The sequence below is a fragment of the Eucyclogobius newberryi genome, unplaced genomic scaffold (genome assembly GCF_026437365.1).
Source record: "Eucyclogobius newberryi isolate DKJ021-1_F unplaced genomic scaffold, fEucNew1.0.hap1 SCAF_10, whole genome shotgun sequence".
Lineage (NCBI taxonomy): Eukaryota > Metazoa > Chordata > Actinopteri > Gobiiformes > Gobiidae > Eucyclogobius > Eucyclogobius newberryi.
The window spans coordinates 32,088,169-32,113,203 of record NW_027315724.1 but is presented as its reverse complement, the minus strand read 5'-3'; the positions used below and the strand labels follow the sequence as shown (position 1 = coordinate 32,113,203).

Here is a 25,035-nt window from a genome sequence, read left to right as displayed (position 1 = left end):
GGCTTTGAGGAGGCGCGCGTTCACATATTGATGAGGTGGGACTGTACATGCGCGAGGAGGCGGTTTGAGCCTGATTTCGGGCGCTTGGGCGTGTTTATTTTGTGTAATGAGAAGTATTTTATGAATCTTAATATGTCTTGCGTACATAGTGTTACCTTTGCATTGCCCGTGTGTATTCAGATGTGGAAGGAAGAGCTTTTTGACGCCGTCTTCTACATACGCTATTAGTCGAGGGGATTTAGTCGAGAAAGGATGGAATCATATTTTCTCTGCACATGACTAGACTTGGCTTTTGAAAAACAAAGAATCAGAAAAGGTTTATTGCCATTGTCAATGAACAGAATTCACAAACATAAGAACTTGCTTTGGTGATTCGGTGCAACATAAACAATGAATAATGATAAAACAACTTACATAAAGTCAAAAAGAAAAAAAACATTGAAATCGCTATAGGATAAAAAAAAAAAAAAAAAAGACTATGTACACAAGTAAGAGTAAGAGTAAACCTTTAACGGCATATTTAAATGGTGATAATCTGTATTTGTTACTCTTTAAGTAGAAAGAACTGATCCAGATGTAGCTATTTGGGCTTTCGGTATTTTCCGATACCGATATCAACAATAACAAATTCGCTATGTACGGTAACTACGGACCTGCTTTGTATGGATAAAAATGGATACAAGTATTGCAACAACAGGCAGTAAATAGTTTTATTATCTCAAAGTAAAAGCCCAACAGGATAATGGCTGAACTGGTCTTCCAAAAACACATTTCTAGATCGTAACCGAGCGAGATTCACCCATAAATATTCAACTAAAACACTAATTTTACAGTAGATAACATGTTTTCCCAAAGTACATTTAATCAAGTTATTTTAGCTTGTACTGATCACTGATTGAACAAATGTTGATTTTGACATAATATTTAGACAAACTATTATGTCCTCTTTTGAGTTAAATACATTGTTTGTGGTTTGGGGTTTTGTGTACAAGTACAAGTACTCCTTTCAAATTTGCACTTAGTAAAAGTATAAAGTACCCATGGAAAATACTACGGTACTCATATTACCGGTAGTTAGTTACTTTTTTGAGCAATATGAATAACATTTTAGATCAGGCTTTTATACAAATCTGACGCGACGATTGGGATGTTATTTCATGCTAATTACAATTACATGACTTGGATTATTTTCAGTTACAAGTACAGTTTGAAAATCTGCTCAAACACTACAATTACCTGAAAAATCTAATCAATAACGTGAGTATTTTTAAATAGTTGCTTTAGCCTTTGAACTACTGTCTCTCATATTGTAGCTTTTTGATGAATGATTGAGGACATAACCTGAGAAACAAAATACTATGAACCTTACAGAATCATGAATTATTGGTTATGAGGATTTACAGACAGCTTTTCCGTCTCACATTCTCCCGCTGCAGATTCCCTGGTCACAATGAGTTCATCCGTTTAAAATCAAGCTCGCAGAAACTCAGAGTGGAGAGGTGACTTTTCATTCTCTATTATTCATTTCAGTCTCCAAATTAAATGAGCGTCATCTCCTCGTGGGTTTCGTGCCGCACCGTCTTGAGGGAAACGTTCTGTCAACACCGAAAATAAATGTGTCTTTTACCACACAGTAATGCAGCAGAGACTGTTGGAGAAATGGAAGAACTTTTGAACCACTTTTGAGCTACCGTATTTTCTGCACTATAAGGCGCACTGGATTATAAAGTGCACTGTCAATGAATGGTCTGTTTTTTATAATTTTTCCATATATATATAAGGTGCATTAAGCTAAATAAAACGTGTACCACTCAAAATAGCTTTGAGGTCAGTGAGCACAACCAGAAATCATCCACATATAAGGCACAAATATACTGGATTATAAGGCGCATTGTCATTTTTTGAGAAAATTAAAGGCTTTTAAGTGCGCCTTATAGTGCGGAAAATACTGTAATTGTGATTTACTGCATTTCAGAATCAGAAAAGGTTCATTGCCAGTGAATAAAAACAAGATTCACAAACTAGGAACTTTCTTTGTTGATACGGTGCAACATGAAACAACAAATATAATATTATATTATATATATAATAATATTTTATCTTATATATAAGATAAAAATAAACTTATGCTTGATAATTTGACTGAATATATACACACAATTTACAGTTTAGTCAGATAGACAGCAAAAACCGCAAGAACTTGTGATTACATTTGCGATTTGTGGTCATTAAAAAAACAAACTCATCCAAAAACATTGTAGAAATCATATGAACGACTAAATGAATAAAACAATCACGCAGAGAACAGGGTTGTAGACATCTAAACTAGGTTGAAATCTGTTTTTTAACACGATAAAGCCATTTCATTGCCTCGATTTCCATGAATCGCTCCATCTTACGCTTCGTCCTTTACAGATAGTTTGTCGAGACGAAATGAGGTGTGTCCAGGTTGAAACGTTGGTACAGATCTCGCTTTACAAATAAAAACCAAAGGGATTCATGGAAAGAAGACGTGAAGTGAAGTTAGTCGGTGTGAAAGCCGAGCATGAGGACGGGGCTTCAACACTCCGCGGGGAAAAGACAAACTGTGATTAACAAGGGGTAAAAATAATCGCAGTTTGTGGATCGACTGTAAATTGACCTCGCATTAAAACACATATGTGATCTGCAAAAGTTGGCTCCGACACTCCGACGTGCCAGACTATTATTTTCTTCACACTTGCTCTATTTAAAACCCGACTTGTGATTAAAGGACAGCAGTCAGCCACACGGTAACGAGCGTTAGGGCTTTCATTGTGTCATCATGAGACATTCAACAATATAGTCAACGGAGCATAAAACGAAGGATTGGACAATATTTCATTATTATTACATCCCTTTATATTGATCTAATGTTCTGAGGTAAAGTTTATATTGATCTAAAGGGTACTCTTAATCATATTTTTTTTATCCAGATGTCTAAGCCTTATAGCAGATACAATTTAGGGCATTGACATAGGTTTTAAATGACCTTAACTACACTATGACGATGCTAAATAGTCAGAATGGCTGTAAGATTAAACAACATTCATGTAAATGTGAAACCATCACATACAAAATCTACTTTTCTATTAAATTACGCTTTGAAAAATGTACTTTAAGAGAAAAAAATAAAAGTTCACATAGATTTGGAAAACTATTGAAACATTTGTCCTTAGTATTGGTCGTCAGTGGCAATCAGAAGTAATTTTCCTGTCATTTATAAACAGTAAACTTAATTTGTATGCTCAAAGATGTGTCTCCAATACCAAATGTGTGCCAAATACCTGCTCTCAAATGTAGTGAAGTAAAAGTAAAAATATCCACTGTAAGATGTACTGATATCTAAAAGTGGTATACGTAATATTTTTACTTTAGCACTTCATTACTTTCCACCACTGCAAATTGCAATTACTAAATTAGTTTGCTTCTTGAGCTTGAGGAAACTAAGAGTCGCAGGGAAGGGCATCTGATGTAAAAACCTTTGCCTGACAGTAACAGTTTTTTGTTATAAATGTATCGTAAACAGCAAAAAACATCAGATTTATTTAGGATCAAAGCCACTCCTATTACTCACGTCAGATTATGGTCCAGAAAGGTCAAGAAATCAGATAATAATCAGATTTCACTGCCGATTCAAACATCCAGTTCACTCTACGTGGTCACGCCCTTCCAGTCATTATCGCTTTAACCTGCTCTGTACTTTCACTTTGGTGTAATGTGCTTTATTTAGGATTATTGGATTGTATGTTCTGCGCACACAATTCGGGTTAATTGACCTCCGGAGACGCGCTTCTCCCCAGGGTGAACGAACGCTCGGATTATACGGTTATTCTGCACATCCGCCTTTAGATGTGAGATTCGTTCACGACACTGGATTGTTGGCTCATTATTCTTTAAAGGAGCTATTGCAGCATAGATCGTAAATGGGACTTGGATAAATGCGTTTCTTTAGTCTGTATAAACCCGTGAGGCATTTATGGATTGGCATTTCTATTAAACGGCTTTCGGAGATCGCGGATTAATTTGGGGGTGACACGATTTCCTGTCTGCTGCTTTCATGTCACACGGTGGCATTAAATTGTATCACGCTAAATGAAGTGAATACACAGGAACCGTTTTATGTTCAAAGATCGGGCCCGAGTGGCATTTACGCCCGTCTTTGAGATAGAGAAACGCGTGACGAGTGTAATTCATCGTATCCCGCACGCATTTGCTTTTGAGGGATAAAATGTGGCGTCACTCATTTGGTTCACTCATTTGTATCTTACAGGAAGACGACGTCGAGTTGCATTAGGATTAGCCACATTTTACAATCTATTTTAATCTATTTTATGTAATATTTTGTATCAAATATATTGTTTATTGGGCTCTCCGTGCATGTAGATTTTGTTTTTCTTTTCTAAATGTCTTTTAAATGTGTAATTTCTTAATATTTGTGTGCTGTTATATTTTTACTTTGCCCCAGGTCTCAATGGGTTCTTATCCGGTTAAATAAAGGTTAATAAAATAAATTAATAATTTATGTCTGGTATAAGAACTGCTGCATATGTAGCTCAAGATTGAAGACTATAAACTTATTGTTTATTGACAGAAACAACGCTACAATTGTAGGAATGTCAAGATTATTTGATAAGCAATAATTGTGATGACTAAATTACAAACAAAAAAACAAAATATATATCTAAATAAAAAAATCATTCCAAAAAACAAATCCAAATGCAAAGAACCTTTTTTATCTGGATGTTTTTCACTTTATTTTGTCATTCAGACAATTTTATTTTGTAAAGCTGGGCGCAAAGTGGAGGAGTAAGAGCTGTTTTAGACTAATTGAATGCAAAACAATTAAATATTTTACCGTCTTTTGGACATAGTTGGATTCTGTTGGAATCACAATAAATGTAACACTAAGACTTGATATCCTGGCTCTATTGACTTTCTGTTCAAAACCACAGAAAAATGTCCCTTCTTCCGGCCCAACCTCTTCTTTTTATAATATAATAAATATTATCTCATACAATTTTGAGTTTTTTTTCAATTATTTTCTGACTAATCTACAAATACAGATTATGAAAACAAAATTGCACAAGTCTGCTCATCAATGATTAATTGTCTTTGTGCTGTAATGTAGGTTAGGGCCCAGGAGGCGAGTGAAGGGAACATAAAACAAACAAATCATTCTCTATAAAGGAAAACATCTTTTAACACCTCCTCTGCTGCCGCCTGCTTTGTCTCCACCTGGATTGCAAAATAACAGAAAAAAACATGAAAAACGGTCAGATCAGGGAGTTATTATGTGGGGATTTTATGAAGGAATTTGTATATTATGATTTCAAGGATAGAAGTGTTTAGTTGCGTCTCGGAGGCATTTACACTCAGCCAATCAGACGAGCGGCTAATGAAGACGATCACAAACAAACCGGGTGATTAAGGCCCAGGAGGAGGTTCAGGTGTGAGCTGCAGGTCGGGAACAGAGCTTTTTAAAGACACTGTGGTTGAGAGAAGATTTCACTTTCCTACAGAGTGCAAGCTGCGTCGTCCATCCATCCATCCATCTTCTGCCGCTTTATCCGGGGCCGGGTCGCGGGGGCAGCAGTCTGAGCAGGGACTCCCAGACTTCCTTCTCCCCAGACACTTCCTCTAACTCCTCCGGGGGGATCCCGAGGCGTTCCCAGGCCAGCCGAGAGACATAGTCTCTCCAGCGTGTCCTGGGTCTTCCCCGGGGCCTCTTCCCGGTGGGACATGCCTGAAACACCTCCCGAGGGAGGCGCCCAGGAGGCATCCGGAACAGATGCCCGAGCCACCTCAGCTGGCTCCTCTCGACGTGGAGGAGCAGCGGCTCTACTCCGAGCTCCCCCCCGTGTGGCCGAGCTCCTCACCTTATCTCTAAGGGAGCGCCCAGCCACACGGCGGAGGAAACTCATTTCGACCGCTTGTATCCGCGATCTTGTTCTTTCGGTCACTACCCAAAGCTCATGACCATAGGTGAGGGTAGGAACGTAGACCGACCGGTAAATAGAGAGCTTTGCCTTTCGGCTCAGCTCCCTCTTCACCACAACAGTCCGATGCAGCGACTGCATCACTGCAGCCGCTGCACCGATCCGCCTGTCGATCTCACGCTCCATCCTTCCCTCACTCGTGAACAAGACCCCGAGATACTTGAACTCCTCCACTTGGGGCAAGGACACCCCACCCACCTGGAGAGGGCAAGCCACCTTTTTCCGGTCGAGAACCATGGCCTCGGATTTGGAGGTGCTGATTCTCATCCCAGCCGCTTCACACTCGGCTGCAAACCGTCCCAGTGCATGTTGCAGGTCCGGGTTTGATGGAGCCATCAGGACAACATCGTCTGCAAACAGCAGAGATGAGATCCTGTGGTCCCCAAACCGGACCCCCTCCGACCCCTGACTGCGCCTAGAAATTCTGTCCATAAAAATTATGAACAGAACCGGTGACAAAGGGCAGCCCTGGCGGAGTCCAACATGCACTGGGAACAGGTCTGACTTACTGCCGGCAATGCGAACACAGCTCCTGCTCCGGTCATACAGGGACCGGACAGCCCTGAGCAAAGGGCCCCGGACCCCGTACTCCCGGAGCACCCCCCAAAGGACACCCCGAGGGACACGGTCGAAAGCCTTCTCCAGATCCACAAAGCACATGTGGACTGGTTGGGCAAACTCCCATGAGCCCTCGAGCACCCGATGGAGGGTATAGAGCTGGTCCAGTGTTCCACGACCGGGACGAAAACCACTCTGCTCCTCCTAAATCCGAGGTTCGACTATCGGTCGGATTCTCCTCTCCAGTACCTTGGAATAGACCTTACCCGGGAGGCTGAGGAGTGTGATCCCTCTGTAGTTGGAACACACCCTCCGGTCCCCCTTCTTGAACAGAGGGACCACCACCCCGGTCTGCCAGTCCAGAGGCACGGTCCCCGAACGCCACGCGATGTTGCAGAGACGTGTCAACCAAGACAGTCCTACAACATCCAGATACTTTAGGTACTCAGGGCGGATCTCATCCACCCCCAGAGCCCTGCCACCGAGGAGTTTGCGAACAACCTCAGTGACTTCAGCATGGGTGATGGATGAGCCAGCCTCCGAGTCCCCGGTCTCTACTTCCTCTTCGGAAGACGTGACTGAGGGATTAAGGAGATCCTCAAAGTATTCCTTCCACCGTCCGACGACATCCCCAGTCGAGGTCAGCAGGCCTCCACCCGCACCGTAAACGGTGTTGGTGAGACACTGCTTCCCCCTCCTGAGGCGCCGGACGGTTTGCCAGAATTTCTTTGGTGCCGACCGATAGTCCTCCTCCATGGCCTCCCCGAAACTCCTCCCAGGCCCGGGTTTTTGCCTCAGCGACAGCACGAGCCGCGGCTCGCTTGGCCTGCCGATACCCGTCGATGACCTCCGGAGACCTACAAGCCAGACTGGCCTGATAGGCCTCCTTCTTCAGTCTGACGGCATCCCTTACTTCCGGTGTCCACCACCGGGTTCGGGGGTTGCCGCCACGACAGGCACCGGAGACCTTGCGACCACAACTCCGAGCAGCCGCATCAACAATGGAGGCGGAGAACATGGTCCACTCGGACTCAATGTCCCCAGCCTCCCCCGGGACATGGGAGAAGCTCTCCCGGAGGTGCGAGTTGAATACCCTACTGACAGAGGGCTCCACTAGACGTTCCCAACAGACCCTCACAATGCGCTTGGGTCTGCCAAGTCTGTCCGGCTTCCTCCTCCGCCAGCGGATCCAACTCACCACCAGGTGGTGATCGGTTGACAACTCTGCCCCTCTCTTCACCCGAGTGTCCAAGACACGCGGCCGGAGGTCTGATGACACGACAACAAAGTCGATCATTGACCTCCGGCCTAGGGTGTCCTGGTGCCATGTGCACTGATGAACACCCTTGTGCTTGAACATGGTGTTCGTTATGGACAATCTGTGGCTAGCACAGAAGTCCAATAACTGAACACCGCTCGGGTTCAGATCGGGGAAGCCGTTCTTCCCGATCACCCCTCTCCAGGTGTCACTGTCATTGCCCACGTGGGCGTTGAAGTCCCCCAGTAGAACAACGGAGTCCCCGGTCGGTGCACTGTCCAGTACCCCTCCCAAGGACTCCAAGAAGGCCGGGTACTCTGCACTGCTGTTCGGCCCGTAGGCCGCCACAACAGTGAGAGACCTGTCCCCCACCCGAAGGCGGAGGGACGCGACCCTCTCGTTCACCGGGGTAAACTCCAACACGTGGCGGCTGAGCTGATGGGCTATCAGCAAGCCCACACCAGCCCGCCGCCTCTCCCCGCGGACAACACCAGAGAAGTGGAGCGTCCAGCCCCTCTCGAGGAGATGGGTTCCAGAGCCCAAACTGTGCGTGGAGGTGAGGCCGACTATATCTAGTCGGTATCGCTCAACCTCCCGCACAAGCTCAGGTTCTTTCCCCCCCAGCGAGGTGACATTCCATGTCCCCAGAGTTAGTCTCTGTGTCTGGAGATCTGGTCGCCGAGGCCCCTGCCGTCGACTGCCGCCCAGATCTCTCTGCACCGGCCCCTTATGGATCCTCCTGCGGGTGGTGGGCCCACGGGAGGGCGGCCCCACGTCGCTCTTTCGGGCTGTGCCCGGCCGGGCCCCGTGGGGTAAGACCCGGCCACCAGGCGCTCGCCATGGAGCACCCATCCCAGGCCTGGCTCCAGGATGGGGCCCCGGTGACGCCGATCCGGGCGACGTAAACTGCCTTGTTCGTGTTGTCATCATAGTGGGCTTCGTCGTCACGGTACAAAAACATCAAATTTGTTTCGATACTAAGTAATAGGCTTGATACCAGTTTCCATTCCACAATTACAAACGGCTATTTTGTTAGATAATAGAAAAAACTGTCTCATACTAGTCCTGATAAAGCTCAAGATCATTATAAAACTGATTCAACTTAAACTAAGTGTTCAGTTAAACTTTGTCCTGTTTATAGATTAATCAGTATCAACACTTTCTCAAAGGAGTATCTAGTTTTCATACTAGTTTTAGTATCAATTAGTATTAGTATCTGCTTTTCAATATTTTTGACAACCCTACTAATTACCAGTGTTTGATTGATTGATTGATTGATTGAGGGAAGTGGCTGTAAAACTGAAGAGGTGTTACTGCAGAAAGGCCTTTGAGACGAGGGAACTTTTACATCGTCACACACCATGTTGTCCTAGATCAGACAGAAGGAGGCAAACCCATTTAAGCAGCCTTTAAAACTCCTTCATGTGACACTTCTGGCAGGATACCGAAAGTTGCTGAAACATTGTGAAGTAAACAAATGCTCCCCAAATAATTGTTACTGTACAATTTAAATATCTGAAGACAGAATGAACATTTGCCAAAAAGAAGAGAACTGTTTACAGCTATGCACACGCTGCTACAGTACTACATGTTAAGCAGTCCGTCTGTCTTCAGGGAGTGTGTTGGGCTGCGTTATCTCCCACAATGCACTGCTTTACCTGGTGAGCATCTTCTGGCTCTGCACAGAAGTAGTTTTGCCTCTGGGATTCACATTTGGGATTTTCTTTGAAGCTGCATATCTTCAGTGTCCACTGGCAGCTTTCTTTTATTACACTCACAACAGGAGGGCTGTGAGGGAAGGAACAAACTGCCATTTTCAAGTAGTATTTCAGTCACGTATACAAATTGATTAGTGTAATTTCAGGATTGTACAGTTTCCTGAGTTCCTCCCTGCACGTATTTACTGTTGGATGTCTACGTTCAGAGCGTATTTCTTTACTTTTTACGACATTCCACTTACTGTATGTAGCTTGCATTTATTCAGTTACAAGTGTTTTTATTTTGCTTAAGAATTAAAAACTATTGTAAGTGCGCTCTCCACAGGCCTTACATGTACCTTGGCCTGTTTGTGGACCTGCTTGTCTAGAGGTAGCAATAGATATAATGCTGAACTATGGACCATGTGGATCATTTGGCCCACCTTCCCATTCCTCAGAGGGAAATGCAGTGCCGGGGACTCTTCTCCAGATCCTTAGACTGGATCTTTGTCAGGAGTACCGGTACATCCTTCTAGTTACGTTTTTTAAGGAAATGTTAGCTCCATCCTTTAATATCTTATGAGACAGAAAATATGTTAAAGGACAAATATTACCTCCGTTGTATTGTCATTAGCCTTTAAACATGCTATTGAGTACATTTAGTTTGGCATCTCATGTTTTAGAACCAAAAAAATAGTTGATAAAAAACTAAATCAACATCATCGCAATTAGACGGCAGAAATGTTCAGAATGAGTCTGCCGACAATTTGTTGACCCGAAAACAGCACAGAAGATTCTCTGAGCCACGTCACGGATCGAGAAAACGTCACGGATCGGGCAAATTCAGAATAGAGTGTTTTTGACGGTCGGAGGGAGAAAAGACTCTCTTGCCAGTATTCTCCAAACTGCTTGAATGAAGCTAAATGCGACTTCGGCATGTTTTTAATGGTTGAACAGGAACATAGTTAAAAACATTTAAAAAAGAAAAAGTAAATTTAACATAATATCTTAAATTGTGAAAATGAAGGCTTCAAAATGTTACAATTCAGTTGAAATCGCAAAGGCTGCAATCATAGATAATAGAATGACCTCTCAAAAAACCTGCACGTTACCCTGTAATTTAGATGTTCTGAAATTCATGATTATCAGTTAATATTTCAATCTTTTCTCAAACGTTACACTCCTGACATAGTCTTCATTACAGTGTGCACATTGAACAGAATCCTACTTTTTAAACATACACGCAAATACAATCGCAATAATGATATTTTCCCCCCAAATCGTTCGTAGAGAAACTTGTCCCATACGTCAGCGATTGACATGTCAGTGAGTCCAAAGCCTGGCTAAAGGGTAAAGGTCAGGCTTAAAATCTGAGCAATACGCAAATCGCCTTATCGTACCAGTCAGATAATTCGAGAACAGAGAAGCGTAGATGAAGAGACGGCCCATTGTTGACGGCTGAACGTATAGGCTATGGAGACACTCAACCGCGGCGTTTAGTGACCGTTAGGCTGCAGATTGAGTGCATTGCCGTCTCGCTAATTCTCCAAATGCCCACATCTGTACATCAGTTCCCCGTAATGACTCTAAAGCCTGCGGTTTAAGTGCCAGAGAGCGGGGCACTGAGCAGTTAGCGGCATTTGTAAACACAGGCACAGATGCTGGAACGGTGCACAATGGTGCATGAATTAAAGCGGAACAACCCATTTAGCGACCGCCGTCCTGGGTGACAAAAAAAACCATCGAAACCAAGAATAGATTTCCACCTATTCTTTTTTAAATTACAAATATGACGTCAAACTTATATTTGGATTATATGTCGCCGGACCAACAATAAGGTCTGCCTTGTTAAACAGCCACTACTTAAAGGCGCACTTTGTAGCTTTACTGGTGGATTGTCGGAAAGCTGTGATGGTTTTATTGCAAGTGAACAAACAAACAAACAAACAAACAAACACAAATGCTTACAATGAATAGACATCACAGCACTCTGAATTTTAGCAGTGAGTTGCAAAAATGCACTGTCGATGGTGATTAATGACATTTTCTCCTGTAAGAGCTCAAAACACAAATAAAACACAAAAGAGTTTTCACAGTCCAAAAACATAAAAAACATAAAGGTCTGCAACTCTAAAATAAAAAAAAAAAAACAAGTCAACAGTAGTAGAAAAACGGATAAACAACAGGAGCGTCACATACAAATGAATGGTGAAGCCAATCCAGTATATGAAACTTTTATTTCATGATTTAACTGGTATCCTCCTAATATTTAGCTGGTTTAGATTCTTTCCAGAAGCACACAATGTCAGAAATCAGTTAGTCAGTTAAGTCAGTTAACCTCAGTTTTTTCTGCTGATTATTATCGTCAATAAAACACCAAAAGGTTTACACATTCTGGATTATTCATAATTAGCCTTTTTGCAGGCTAATGCTGACAGCTATAGGTCTTTCAAATCTTCCCGGACTCGACAAGTTGCTAAGTGATCGATAACATGAGCATCCATTTATATATCTGTATGTCGCCTTTCCACAGATCTGACCTGTAACATGGACCACCTGCTAGCATGACGAGACGGAAGTTTAATGCCATACTGTGGACCATTCCAGCCAACGTTATTCATTTTCGTGATTGCATTTTCTTCCAAAACCGCATCTTGATCGGAACGTAATGAAGACGGTACTTGAATACTTGTGAAATAGTATTTGTTGGGTGTATTTGACACTTCCTGTAGCGTTGACGCCAGCGACACTCAGCGATAGACGCAGTTTTGTGACAGATTCCTGGATAAGACTGTGCAACATGAGCCACTCCAAATATATATATATTTTTTTACATTCATTTTACATGTGGTGCAAAGTGGGGTGATAGAGTTGGGGGTTGGAGCTGTAGTCTCCATGGAAACTGAAGGTGCTTGGAAAATTGTTGAGCGTCGGTAATGGTTTGAAATTTCCTCCCGTAAAGTGCCTCAGAGGTTGAGATTAAATGCAACTCGCGCTCAGTCACTAATCACAGCATCGCTTCAGACAGAAGTCGGAGCCTTTGTGCTTTCCAGACGGGGAATATATCCCGCTGTATTAAACATTTATGTTGACTGATTAGTTGGTTGGTGACTGACTTCCACTTTTAAATGCGTTTTTCCTACAGCACAGAAGCACTTGAGTTGCTGCCCACGTATAGACACTTTGAGTTAGTTACTTGTCGTAATAAATAGCAAAATGTGGATCCAAGTCAATAATAACACAAGTAAACATATACAAATATTGCATAACTGTAAATTAAACTTGTTTTGGTCAAACAGCACTCGACTCAACTGTATTAAAGTCATTGAAAAAGGCTAAACTAGAAACATGTTTTCTTACTAACATAGTCCAAGACACACATATAGTTCAGTATCTTAATCTGAAAACAGTTTTAAGTTCATCATTACTATGTTGAGCTGTCTTAAAAATGAAACTTCTGTTCTTTTTCCACTCCTAGAATAGATACAGTCGCTAACGTGTCATATCAGATGGCCTGGTCCGCCGTGGGGGAAAACTCCATTCATTCAAATGGAATGCCACTTTTTCACTTTTCTAATACATTTCCTGGTAAATTATGTGTGTTTTAAGCACAACTAATTCAAATCAAGTCACATCTGAATCTTAATGGAGGTTGTTGACTTGTCGTTACCTCAGAAAAGTAAATGGATTCATCTGTAGATATATATATATGTGTTTGTTTATTCATTTCAAACCTGCATGACACAATTTACAACAGATTAACAAGAATCATATACACACAGAGAACCGGGGGGTGAAGCATTCAACCCCCCCCCACAACTCCAGTTAAAGATGATTATGACAATGACAATTATTTTCTCTATTTGCCTAATTTTTTAAGTTTCATTTGTAATCACTGCTAATGGGACATAGATAACATTCGATTCGCCTATCATTTGAATACAATTAAACAAATCCATTTACCTATTGTAGTTGTTGAACAGTGGGTGACAGAGCAGCTCTTCTACATTAAAATGAATGGATTATTTGATCTGGTAGTGAGCGTTTCCTCGGATGCTCTGGCCTATCCCAATATGTTGTAATAGATCCTTCCCCGTGCAATAAGTATAATACAAACGTTCTCTGAGAATTGAGTGATTGCCTTTCTAAAGAAAACCTCACATAACACAGTGCTTAATTTCTGACAGTGTTGATTTTCCCATGCTCCTTTGCGGCTGCAGAGCTATCTAAGTGCAAATGGTCAGGCGCCGCTGCTTAACAACTGATGAAACGCCGCGGTGAGTGACAGGTACAGTGAAGGCTGCGAGGCGCCTGCCAACTCAAGCAGGAAATATGAGAGATTATAGGCCCAGATTGAGTTTGTATCAGGGCCCTTCTTTGAGGCGCTGTAGTGGACTGGATTGAATCTTGTAAATGTGGGTTTACCTTGACAAGAACATGACACCTCTTCCCCGCACGGCGCCCCAAACGCTTCTGTTAGATCTGATCACGTCGCACAGGGGGAACGGGATCCTCATTAGAGCGGGAAAGTGGCTGCGTGCATCAGAGGAAAGTGAATTTGAATTATTGTAAAACACACTGCACGGGAGAATTATATTTATGAGATTCTACGACGTTCAGACGGGAACATGTTGTTTTATTCTACACAAATAATTGATTTTTGTTTCATTTTGAACACACACGCTTTTTAGAAAACGTCTCCGTAATTTTTATAATGTAAGGGATTGTCTTTTGAAATCTTAAGCTGGCAGCAGGGGAAGAAAGTATTGTGGTCGTGTCTTTGCAGGTGGAGGGTCCGTCACATGCTTGTCTCCATGGAGATGTGATTGCTTTGCCGTGAGTGTTCCACAGTATGGCTTTAAACGTACATGGAGAAGAGCAGCTGACGACAGTAATCATGAAACATAAATGAGCAACTAATCAAAATGTTATTAGAGTGATTAGAAGTGCTTTAACAGGAAATTGCAATAATAATTATTTAATGAGTGAACAATTTGGGCTTGATAATGAGCCCCAAAATGCTGAACTGTCATTGCAGAAGGGCTAGTATTACAAATCATCATCACGGTACTCATCTAGAAATACAATTATTTAAAACATACTTTTTTTTTCTGTTTTAATACAAAAAAAATAGCATTATAATTTGACCAATTGGTGTCAAGTTGACTTGCCAAACTTTGTTATTGCTTTGCCTCGAATGTTCCACAGTATGGCATTAAAGTTATGTTCATGGAGTTAAGCATGTGACACCAATAGGTCAAGTTATAGATCAGATCTGTGGCGAGGCAACACAGCTCACAGTAAGAATGCATGTTTAATCATCTGGGCAAAGATTATTCTGAATAATAATCTGAATAAATAGCATAGATACGTTTAATGCCATACCGTGGAACATTCCAGACAAAGCAGTTACATCACCATGGAGACAGTGGACCTCTGACCAGAAAAATGATATTAAGCAAACCACTTTAATTGTTATCAGACATTCAAGTTTGAAAAGTTTCAATCCGGATGATAAAATAGAAACTATCAAAGCAAAAATCATACCGTTTTTTGGGATGATTTTACTTCTCGATAGTCATGATTGAAGTAATACTTTTTCAATCACTTATGATCTTTTTGGTGCTCATTGTAAAGCCCAATTTGTCCACTCTCCGACTGACCAAACATGACATTAAATAATTACAATCTGACCTTATATAGCACTTCTAATCACTCTAATAACATTTCCATTAGTTGTCTTATGATTAATGTCGCAAAGTCCATAGGCGTATTCAAAATCGATTTGCGCATGGATTAAATGGAAATAAACTTTGCCCACGAAGCACTTAGTTAAATACACCTGTGTTCTTATAGTGTCCGTTGTAACTTGTGAACCTGATTTGTATGCCACCCCAGCCCTGGCTCTTTTACAGCCTGTGGTAACTGTGTGTTCAGCCCCGACGAGAAATAAAGCCTTTTCTACTGTGGCCATGTTGTAGTCGTCACTGTCTTTGTGATTCTGGGAGATGAATGGCAGAGAGAGTCAATAAAGTTGTTTTGAATGGGGGTAAAAAAAAGGTTATGAAGTGGTGTAACTCATTGGGAATTCCAAAAATGTGGCTTTAGAGTCTTGGAATGTGTTAATTTAGCTCGGGTTGAATTGGAACATCACAGAAAAAGCATGAGTTTTACAACAAAAAGCAAAAAAAAGCAATATTCAATATTGTAATAGGGGAAACGTTATAAGGAAACTCTTACTTCCTGTTCCCCCGAGTTCCAGAGTTCAGTGAAAGTCGTGCTGAAGGATTCGCACATGTTTCATTATTGAAGGACATTTCAGTTCAATATTTTCTCTCACTTTCCAAACTGAACTTTTCCCGCAGCGCGTATACAGCGGCATGTCCCTTCAAGGCCACCGTAGGTACACGAGAATGTGGTATTATTCCCACTCCTTCGCTTTGTGCACTAGGGGAAGTTGAAGATTCAGTTCATGAATAATTACAATATGCAGTCGAATGTCGTGACTTTTTTGCTTTTGCTTTTATTTGACAAAGACAAAACACGACCAAAGTACCTACACTTTTTTGTTCTGTTTTTTAACTTTACTTTACTTTACTGTGATGGGATATACAGTACTGTCTACTAGATAAACCAATGAACTGTCCTAAACAAAAACAAGAAACAACAACTGAAATGTCAATGTCAAAATGTCCCAAAAGTACTTTTTACTTTTTCATTCAGAAAGTTTGATTTGATAAGATTTATGAAAAAAGCCTAACAAAAAAAAACTCAGATGTTTCTACTCATGACAATTACTCAAATTTGCTGCAATAATGATATACAAAAATAAAACAATGAATAAATAAATAACGAAATGAGACACTTTAGTGCTAATGTCTATAATGAGTCACGACGAGTTATTTATATTTCACCCTCCACGGCTCAGATCTTGTCATAGACTTCGACAAATACATTAACAAAAGTTCCCCACGTAGAAAACAAACACACAGTAAATATAGTGAATATTGTGACAGCCTTTATAGTATTACAAAGCGTCCTAACGTTCATCCGTAATTGTTCATAGCTCTTGTTTGTATCCCAGCAGAATATTCTTGTATGTTTTATCAGATGTTAATGAAATGGCACTTCACTTGGTTGTCAGTCATCCCACATATACATTTCTGCCTATTACTTTGATTGACTAGAAAGCCGTGTGGTTTCGCGGGCCGGTCTGATTGCACATCGAGGGGAAACGCGTAGCTCGGGGAAATTTACTTCTGGCTGCAGTGTGGGCATAATTTGGCACTGGGAGGCCTATTAAACTTTAATAGAAAATCCCATCGCATACATTATTAATTATGTTTCAAATTTGTTGATGCAAACGTGGGCCATCGATGACGCCTTTGGACATTTTATCTTCAAAAGCCACTTCCGCATGCCGGGCTGAAACAAATTGTTATTATTTTCGCGGCGGGACGTATGGAATAATGAATTTAAACGAGTTCTGCCGCTGTTACATTTGTGTACGTTTTGATACAGGCTAATCTGACAGTTTATCAGACACACGTGACATCGGCAGGAGTCCGCGCTGTGGGTCAGTGTACTGCGTCGTCAATACAGGATGTCAGAGGACATGATGGATCAGTGACCTCATGATGGCAGACTGTGTCCTGCCTAACGACGAGGGCAAACTTGTCATTAGTGGCAAAACAATGGCGCATTTTCACTGCGGTTGATTCTATATCCTTATACTTCTCTCTGTTTATTGATTTATGAAGTCCTTTTTTCATGTTCTGTGAGAAAAGAAGAATGTGTTGGTCTAAATACTAAAAAAAAGAGAAGTTTTTCCTAAAAGCCAGATCCTAACCCTTGTCGATTTCATTCAGACTTGTGTTTTTATTGGAGCGAATTGGTCTATTATTACTATTACTATTATTGGTCTCTTCTCTTGAGACTTCACACTTGACTGGTTAAATCCACCTGTCATTCACAGCATGACGGACACAGACCAAGTGTCGGAAAAAGTGTCTCGTTTTTGAGCCTAAAGCTGCATTAAACAGAGAATTACTGAATCACAAAACGGCAATATCATCGAAAAAGCATATCGACATAAGGGAAGGAAAGGAAGCAATCGCAATTAGATTTTATCGCCATATCGCTCAGCTCTTTACTATTACACGAGTTAGATTTGGTTGATAATATTAATTAATTGAAATGAATTACGATCTATATTGAAAATCTAAAGCAAGCTCTTTTATTCCACAATCTTGGCATGAAAACGAGCTCGTCTTTGCGATTTAACTTCAGTTGTTTATACTTGAATATGATTTTGGATTATAGTTATTCGCAAACGAGAACTGTAATGAAATAAAATGACCTCAGGAAGAATAGCTAAAGCATCAAATGGGGGTCCAGATCAACATAAACAACAACACAGCGTAATAATAAGTGTGATATCAATGCTCTTGGCTTCTGTAGATAATGAATCATCTTGTGTCAGCGCATGTGACAGCTGACATGCAATAAACTGTTCCTGGAGTTATTTTTACAGTAAACACAGGGACGTAAACATAAGAATTTAGTGACCTTTTTACATCTTATTCAATGTGTGTGAGTTTCTTTTTTTTACATGTATATTTTTGCTTTTTAGTGAGACAAACAATGACGATAGCAATATACAAATTATACAAAAAAGACAAAAAATAAATAAATAATAATAATAAAATACAAAATGAAAATATATATAGTTAATACAAAAAAAATAAAAAAGTGTATGAGTTTCAAAGTGTTATTTTTTTGTCAGGTCGCAGACAGTCAGCGGCCCAAACAAACCTTTTTCTTCTGCGTGTGAACGTCTGTCATGTGTCCACACAGACAAGTCGACTGGTCGGATCTGCCCGCGTGCACAATAATTAGTCCACGCCGCAGCGCCTGTGAAGCCATTTAATTAACTGTCCCCTGTCAGCTCAGATAATTTGTCAATATCGCACAAGACACCCACTCTTTCTCACAAATATAGCAGCAGTCGATATGTTTCCCATTCAAACGCCACGCAATGAGAATGTGCCGACAATTAGGGGTGCTGGCGGGGACATAACGCACGGGATCTTGAGCGACGCGGCTCGATAGGCAATTACAGGCCGCGTTCCTCTGCCCGTGGGGGGGGGGGTGAGCACATGGGACGAGACGATGCGTGGTGTTGATTTTTGCCCAAATCGTTGCTTCGTTTGACTCAGTGTTTTGTGCCTGATTGGGCTCGCAGAACGTTGCAGTAATCACGTCTGTGTTCTTATTCTCTTGCAGGTTTGAGGTTGGATCCACACTCCGGGAAAGGTAAAAACATGTTCACTCCCACCGTGGCTTTTTGTCCTGGTCGAGTTTGGAGGATGCGGTCGAAGGAGTCGGTGATGTGCTGGGATTATGGCTGTTGTGTGATGTGGTGTGGGTTGAGAAGGAGGTCGAATTTGTAATTGTTTGTGTTTGGATTCAAGTTGACGGATGAGACTTTATATTATGACTGTAGTGTTGAGCAACAAACTGCTTTAATTGCATGGTATATGACAATTTTACACGTTTTTCTCATTACTTTGACTGGTGGGATAGTGTAATCGGGATCATGTAATATTTATTGTATTTTTCCAGCCTATTAAATAATAGGCTGGAAAAAAGTTCAAAATTACAGAAAGTTGCACTACATAAAAAAAAAAATCCAAAAAGAAATCTGTGGCCATACTTGTTGTTATTTGGTCCTAATTTGAGCCCATTTTAGTTGTGATTTTGGTCCTACTGACTTGGTTTGGTCCTGTTCTAGTCCTTGTTTAGTCCTAATCCAGGTTCCTTTCGGGTTTAGTTTTGGTTTAGTCCCAATTTTGATGTGGTGAAATGTGAACTGTGAACATACCATCAACACACACAGGATCATACAGGGAGCACATTTTTCTGATAGTTTAAACATTTAACAAAATAAAGGTGCTTGTTAATTTGTTAAAACCAAAAGTATTGTGCTACAAAACCTTTATTTATGATGTATTTATTAACTTGTGTCACATCTTCTGCCCATGTCCAGGAAGTGAAATAACTCACTTCTAGTGAACACTAAATATAAATATGTTTAAAATGTTTTAGTAAAGTGTAAGAGAGCATCTGCACTTTAAGTTCAGCTAAACAATTTATCAGTGATTTTTATGAATAGTTAATAGAAAGTTGTTTTTTAAACATTTATTGCAGCTGTTATTATTCTAGTCACACAAATTGTCCATGTTAGCCTACACATTTTACTAAACCTTTGAGTATTTTGAGTATTTTAAATTGTAATTTTACTTCCTACTTTGACATGGGCAGCAGTACTTTCTGTAAACTTTAAACTTCCCATATTTTATTCACTAAGTAATGCATATTTACCACATGGTTATCCCACAATCTGTGTTAATCCTTTTACCTCACAGTGGTTATAATATTATGGCTGGTTTGGCTGAAGTAAAGGAAGCCGTTTTCTATTGCTCTGCAGCGTAAAGGTTTCTTGAGGTGACGGTGTCCAGCATGCACGTAAGAAACAACATTATCAGCGCAAATGCACCTGCTCCTCAGTAAAGCCTGTCCTAAATATAATCCTACATGCTTCTTACTTCCTTAGGATCTTACTTAATGCAAACTACTGTGGAAAAATCTGCTCTTGAACTCTTGCATAATTAAAGAAACACATTTGTTCTCGTCCCTGTCAGCATGATAAAAACCACCCCTGTGTTCTTGCTATTGTTATATTGATAAAATGGTTAAGTCACAGGGCAAAAAGGTATTTGTTCTTTGTGCTCGCTTTTCCTTTCCATGCTTCTCTTATGCTTCGTTTAAATCAGCAAATGTTTTGACTTGAATGCAGCAAAAAGTGTGTGTTTTGTGACTTTGTGTGACCAATGGGCAGAGAAATAAGGACAGAGAAATGGCATTGCCTCACTTCTATATTCGGAAGCTATTCGGAAGGATTCTATGTGCGTAAATGGCTGTATTTAGTCTCATAAACTGCCCTTTTTCAGACAGTTTCTTAGCAATTTCATATGCTTTTCTTTCATAATCGTTCGCAACCCGTTATAAAAGGGAATCAAGAAAGAAGGGGAAAATATAGACATTGCAGATTGAATGTATCACTTTTCCACCTTATTTTATTTGTTAGTTTCAATTTTAAACACAGGACATAGACATATAGAGAACAGATAAAGCACAAGCAACATAAGACATCCAATAGATTTACTGCATTATTGTCCGACGTCCCATTTGGTCCAAAGTCTGACAAATAAGTCCCTTTTCAATTTAAAGTAATGCTTTCGGTCCAGTCCTTGATTGTTGGTTCCGTTTGTGTTATCCATTTCTTTGTTATGGCCTTTTCCCCCGCTGCCAGAAGGATGCGCCAATGGTATCCATTTATTTTGTCCATGGCAGAAGTTTCAAGGCCCAAATACATAGTTCTGAAGTCACGGTCTGCAGTACACTATACATCTCAAAACAATATTTCTGAATGGTCAGACAATTCCAAAGCATGTAATAATTATTGTCTAAAGTACGTATTTTCCTGTTTTTCTTTTCTTTTTGAAGCCTTTTCTATTTATTTATGTGACGGAAAAAAGTCCCCAAATTAGTTTTTAGTCCGCAATGCTGTGTCCAGTGTTCATACCAAATGAAATGAAACAATTTGGCAGATCAATCTCTTAGCTTTAGCTCAAACTACGTTAAGTTAAATCAAGTTTATGAATTAATATGATCCTCTTTATATGAGTAGATGTTGAGGACTTTTGAGTGAGAAAATGATCAACTTTATACGTAAATTCAACACAATCTTTGCTCAAATTGAGGTAATTTCTCCCAAGCCATTTCAAAACATTGGTTGTGGTGTCTTTTTAACGACATAACTTTCTATTGCACAACCTTCAACACAAACTCGAAGCTTAGTTTTGTCATTGATGTTGGATCTTTTTTTTTTGGGTCTATTTCTGGCAGATAGGGAGACCGCCGTGGTTTGTGTCTGCGGCCTTCCCTGCACAGATCCCGAGGACTTTAGTCAGAATAATCCTCACCATCTGCCGTCTCCTGTACTACGCTCTCATTCCCTCTCTCCCTCTCTTTCCTTCTTCCCTCTCTCTCTCTCTCTTTTTCTCTCCTTCGCTGTTGCATTTCCCGGCTTTTTTGTTGTGTCTGTTTGTGTTCCCTGCCCTCCCAGTGATCTCCTGGATTGATGCCACGATCTTTGGTTATGAAACTCCACTCCTGTATTCCCTCGGCGTCCAACACCTGTGCAATGTTTTTCTTCTTGTTTTTCAAGCGTGTGTCCGGTGCGCACTTTTGCGTGGCAATTTCTACGTAGTTGACTCTGGGAAAGGTCTTCAACAATGCGCAGAGCTACAATTTACAGTCATTTGGAGAGAGGAATAAAAGCTGGAGCCTGGAATCGATAAACCATCCAAGCCATTTACTGAGAGTTGCCATTTTTGTTGAAAATACTATGTCAACTGTGATTAAAAGTCACTTAAAGACCTGCATTAGTTCTAGTGGTCCAAGTAAGCTTCATGTATTGTATTTATTGTGTATTGTATGATTGATTCTCAGGCGGAATCACTGCTTTTTGTTAATGTTAAGTTTGCACGTCGCTGTTATGGCTCGGCTCAAAAAATATTCCTTTTCATTACCAAGTACATTGTGTTTGAAGAATGATCAGTGAGTAGCTATAGCAGGGGTGGGCAATTTTCCTCCGAGGGCCATATTAAAATCCAGGCAAGTAGCGAAGGGCCGGTCCGCGATCATTGGTGTGAAAAAATAAATTTAAAAAAATGAAATATCAAATAAAATATCACTTTTCTGTCAAATATAGGATATTGAATTTATTATTTAATTAATTTCACGTCATCTTTATTAAGGATGCAAGTGCAGACAGATGCATAAGGGTAAAAAAAATAAAATATAATATTACTTGGGATGTTTGGCAGCCGGATTATAAAGACAAACGGGCCGTATGTGGCCCGCGGGCCCGTAGATTGCCCACCCCTGAGCTATAGTGTCTCACATCAACCCCTCTTAAGACCCATAGTTGCTGGATAATGACCTTTATCCAAATAGCACAGGTAATAATACTGATAATTGCACGCCTGGATTAAGAGAACAAGCTCAACAGGCAATTTACAAATGTATTAAAGTTACCATTTTGATACTAAAGAAAAGGCACTCATACTCAATACCACAGTGTTCATACATTTTTTTTGACACAATGATAGTAATTTATTTAATATGCCATACAGCCTCATACTAGTCCTAATATAAATCCAGACCTTTATAATTTTTTCTGTTTTTTTTTTTTTTTTTCTCAGTATTTTGGTTTATTTTTGTCAAATTAGTATATAGTTTTTTGTATTGATTAGTATCTGTATCGATCCTTTTGACAACCCTAAAATGTATTATTATAGACGTTGATATTATTAAAAGTAGCTCAGAGTTTTGAGCATTCGACCCACAAACTCAAAGGTTAGTGCTGATAAATGAAGTACTCAATAATATCATACTTTATTAATACACTGAGTTTCCTTTGGGTTTACAGGCAACATTTTGAGGACAATTCAAAACACATGATCTTTAGTTTTGAATTCTAGTGCTCTTATTACTCTGAATCGGATGGACCGTCTATATTGCTTTCAATCAACCCGATCCTTCCTTATTATCCGCTGATATTTATCATCACTAAACAGAAAACTGCATCACACAAAACTCCACTCCACTCTCCAATCTTCACACTTGTACACTTCTAATACAACATCGCAAAACGAAAATCACAGGATATTTTTTAAGCCGAGATGAAACATGACAAAAACGTTCTCGCCGGTTGTTAAAATTATTCCCTCCTGAATGCGTTCGCACCTGTAAAAGGGCTTGTTGAATTGTCAAAAACTCGGCTCTCATCTTCCGCTAAGTGCGTCAGGGGAGATGCTACTTGACTTTTTTATGCCGTTCTGCCACAGTTATTCAGTACTAGCTTCCAAACCCTCCTCTGTGTCTGCGATAATAGAGGCTGCACTCTTTGTCAAAACCAGCGCAAGTGAAAACATGACAACAGCGCTTCACTTCGCACACCGCCGCATGCGTCTCCGTGGAGAGATACACAGCGGTGGCATAATGTGAAGGGCACTGTACAAGGTTTATTCTGCCTGCGATAGTGAGGCACGACCCTGACAGTAACGACTTTATTTTAGAGCCAGGTAAGACAGCCGAGTCTTCAAAGTCTTCTCCGTTGGGAAGTAATGGCAGCGTAGTAACGGCATTGACTTGGCTTATCTTTTCACTTATACTGGGATGAAAATAGCAGCTGGAAAATACAACAAATTACTGCTTTGAATAAAGTTGCATATTTATAGATCGGTTTTGCAGGTATTTCCTTCCTGCTGCAGTCAGATTCTACAACAAACACTGTTAACCCCGACCATGTGTCATTCAGCTTCATAATCATGTGCAATACTGTCATAATCATGTGCAATACTGTCATAATCATGTGCAATACTGTCATAATCATGTGCAATACTGTCATAATCATGTGCAATGCTGACATAATCATGTGCAATACTGTCATAATCATGTGCACTACTGACATAATCATGTGCAATACTGTCATAATCATGTGCAATGCTGTCATAATCATGTGCAATACTGTCATAATCATGTGCAATACTGTCATAATCATGTGCAATGCTGTCATAATCAGGTGCAATACTGTCATAATCATGTGCAATGCTGTCATAATCATGTGCAATGCTGTCATAATCATGTGCAATACTGTCATAATCATGTGCAATACTGTCATAATCAAGTGCACTACTGTCATAATCATGTGTAATATCGTCATAATCATGTGCAATACTGTCATAATCATGTGCAATACTGTCATAATCATGTGCAATACTGTCATAATCATGTGCAATGCTGTCATAATCATGTGCAACACTGTCATAATCATGTGCAATGCTGACATAATCATGTGCAATATTGTCATAATCATGTGCAATACTGTCATAATCATGTGCAATACTGTCATAATCATGTGCAATATTGTCATAATCATGTGCAATACTGTCATAATCATGTGCAATACTGTCATAATCATGTGCAATACTGTCATAATCATGTGCAATGCTGTCATAATCATGTGCAATACTGTCCATGTGCAATACTGTCATAATCATGTGCAGTACTGTGACATAATTTAAATCATCCTGGTGCAATATTTTCTGTCCATATAACAGGTATAAATAAGATTGTTATTTTGTAAGAGTATAAGAGTTTTTTTTAAAATAAATTTATCAGTTTTTGTATTATTATACTTTTGTACCTAATCTGTGTTGCAACAGTGGAGGATTCGTATGACTTTATTGATTTTCATACACATTTTGAGGGATTTTGCAAAACAGTATCTTGCTTTTATGTGAGCATAGATATAACAATAATCCTGAAATCATATTGTCGACCAGTAGGAACGCTAATATTATATTTAGATTAA

At 40.3% G+C, this 25,035-nt stretch overlaps 1 protein-coding gene across 1 annotated transcript in view; it reads left to right on the top strand.

Annotated features, from left to right (window-relative positions):
- Positions 1-25,035, top strand: part of igsf11 (immunoglobulin superfamily member 11) — a 177,424-nt gene that overhangs the window by 38,268 nt on the left and 114,121 nt on the right. Inside the window, exon 2 of the mRNA XM_072455045.1 lies at positions 18,816-18,845. Within this exon, the coding sequence (XP_072311146.1) occupies positions 18,816-18,845 (30 nt within the window). The remainder of the gene's footprint in view (positions 1-18,815; positions 18,846-25,035) is intronic.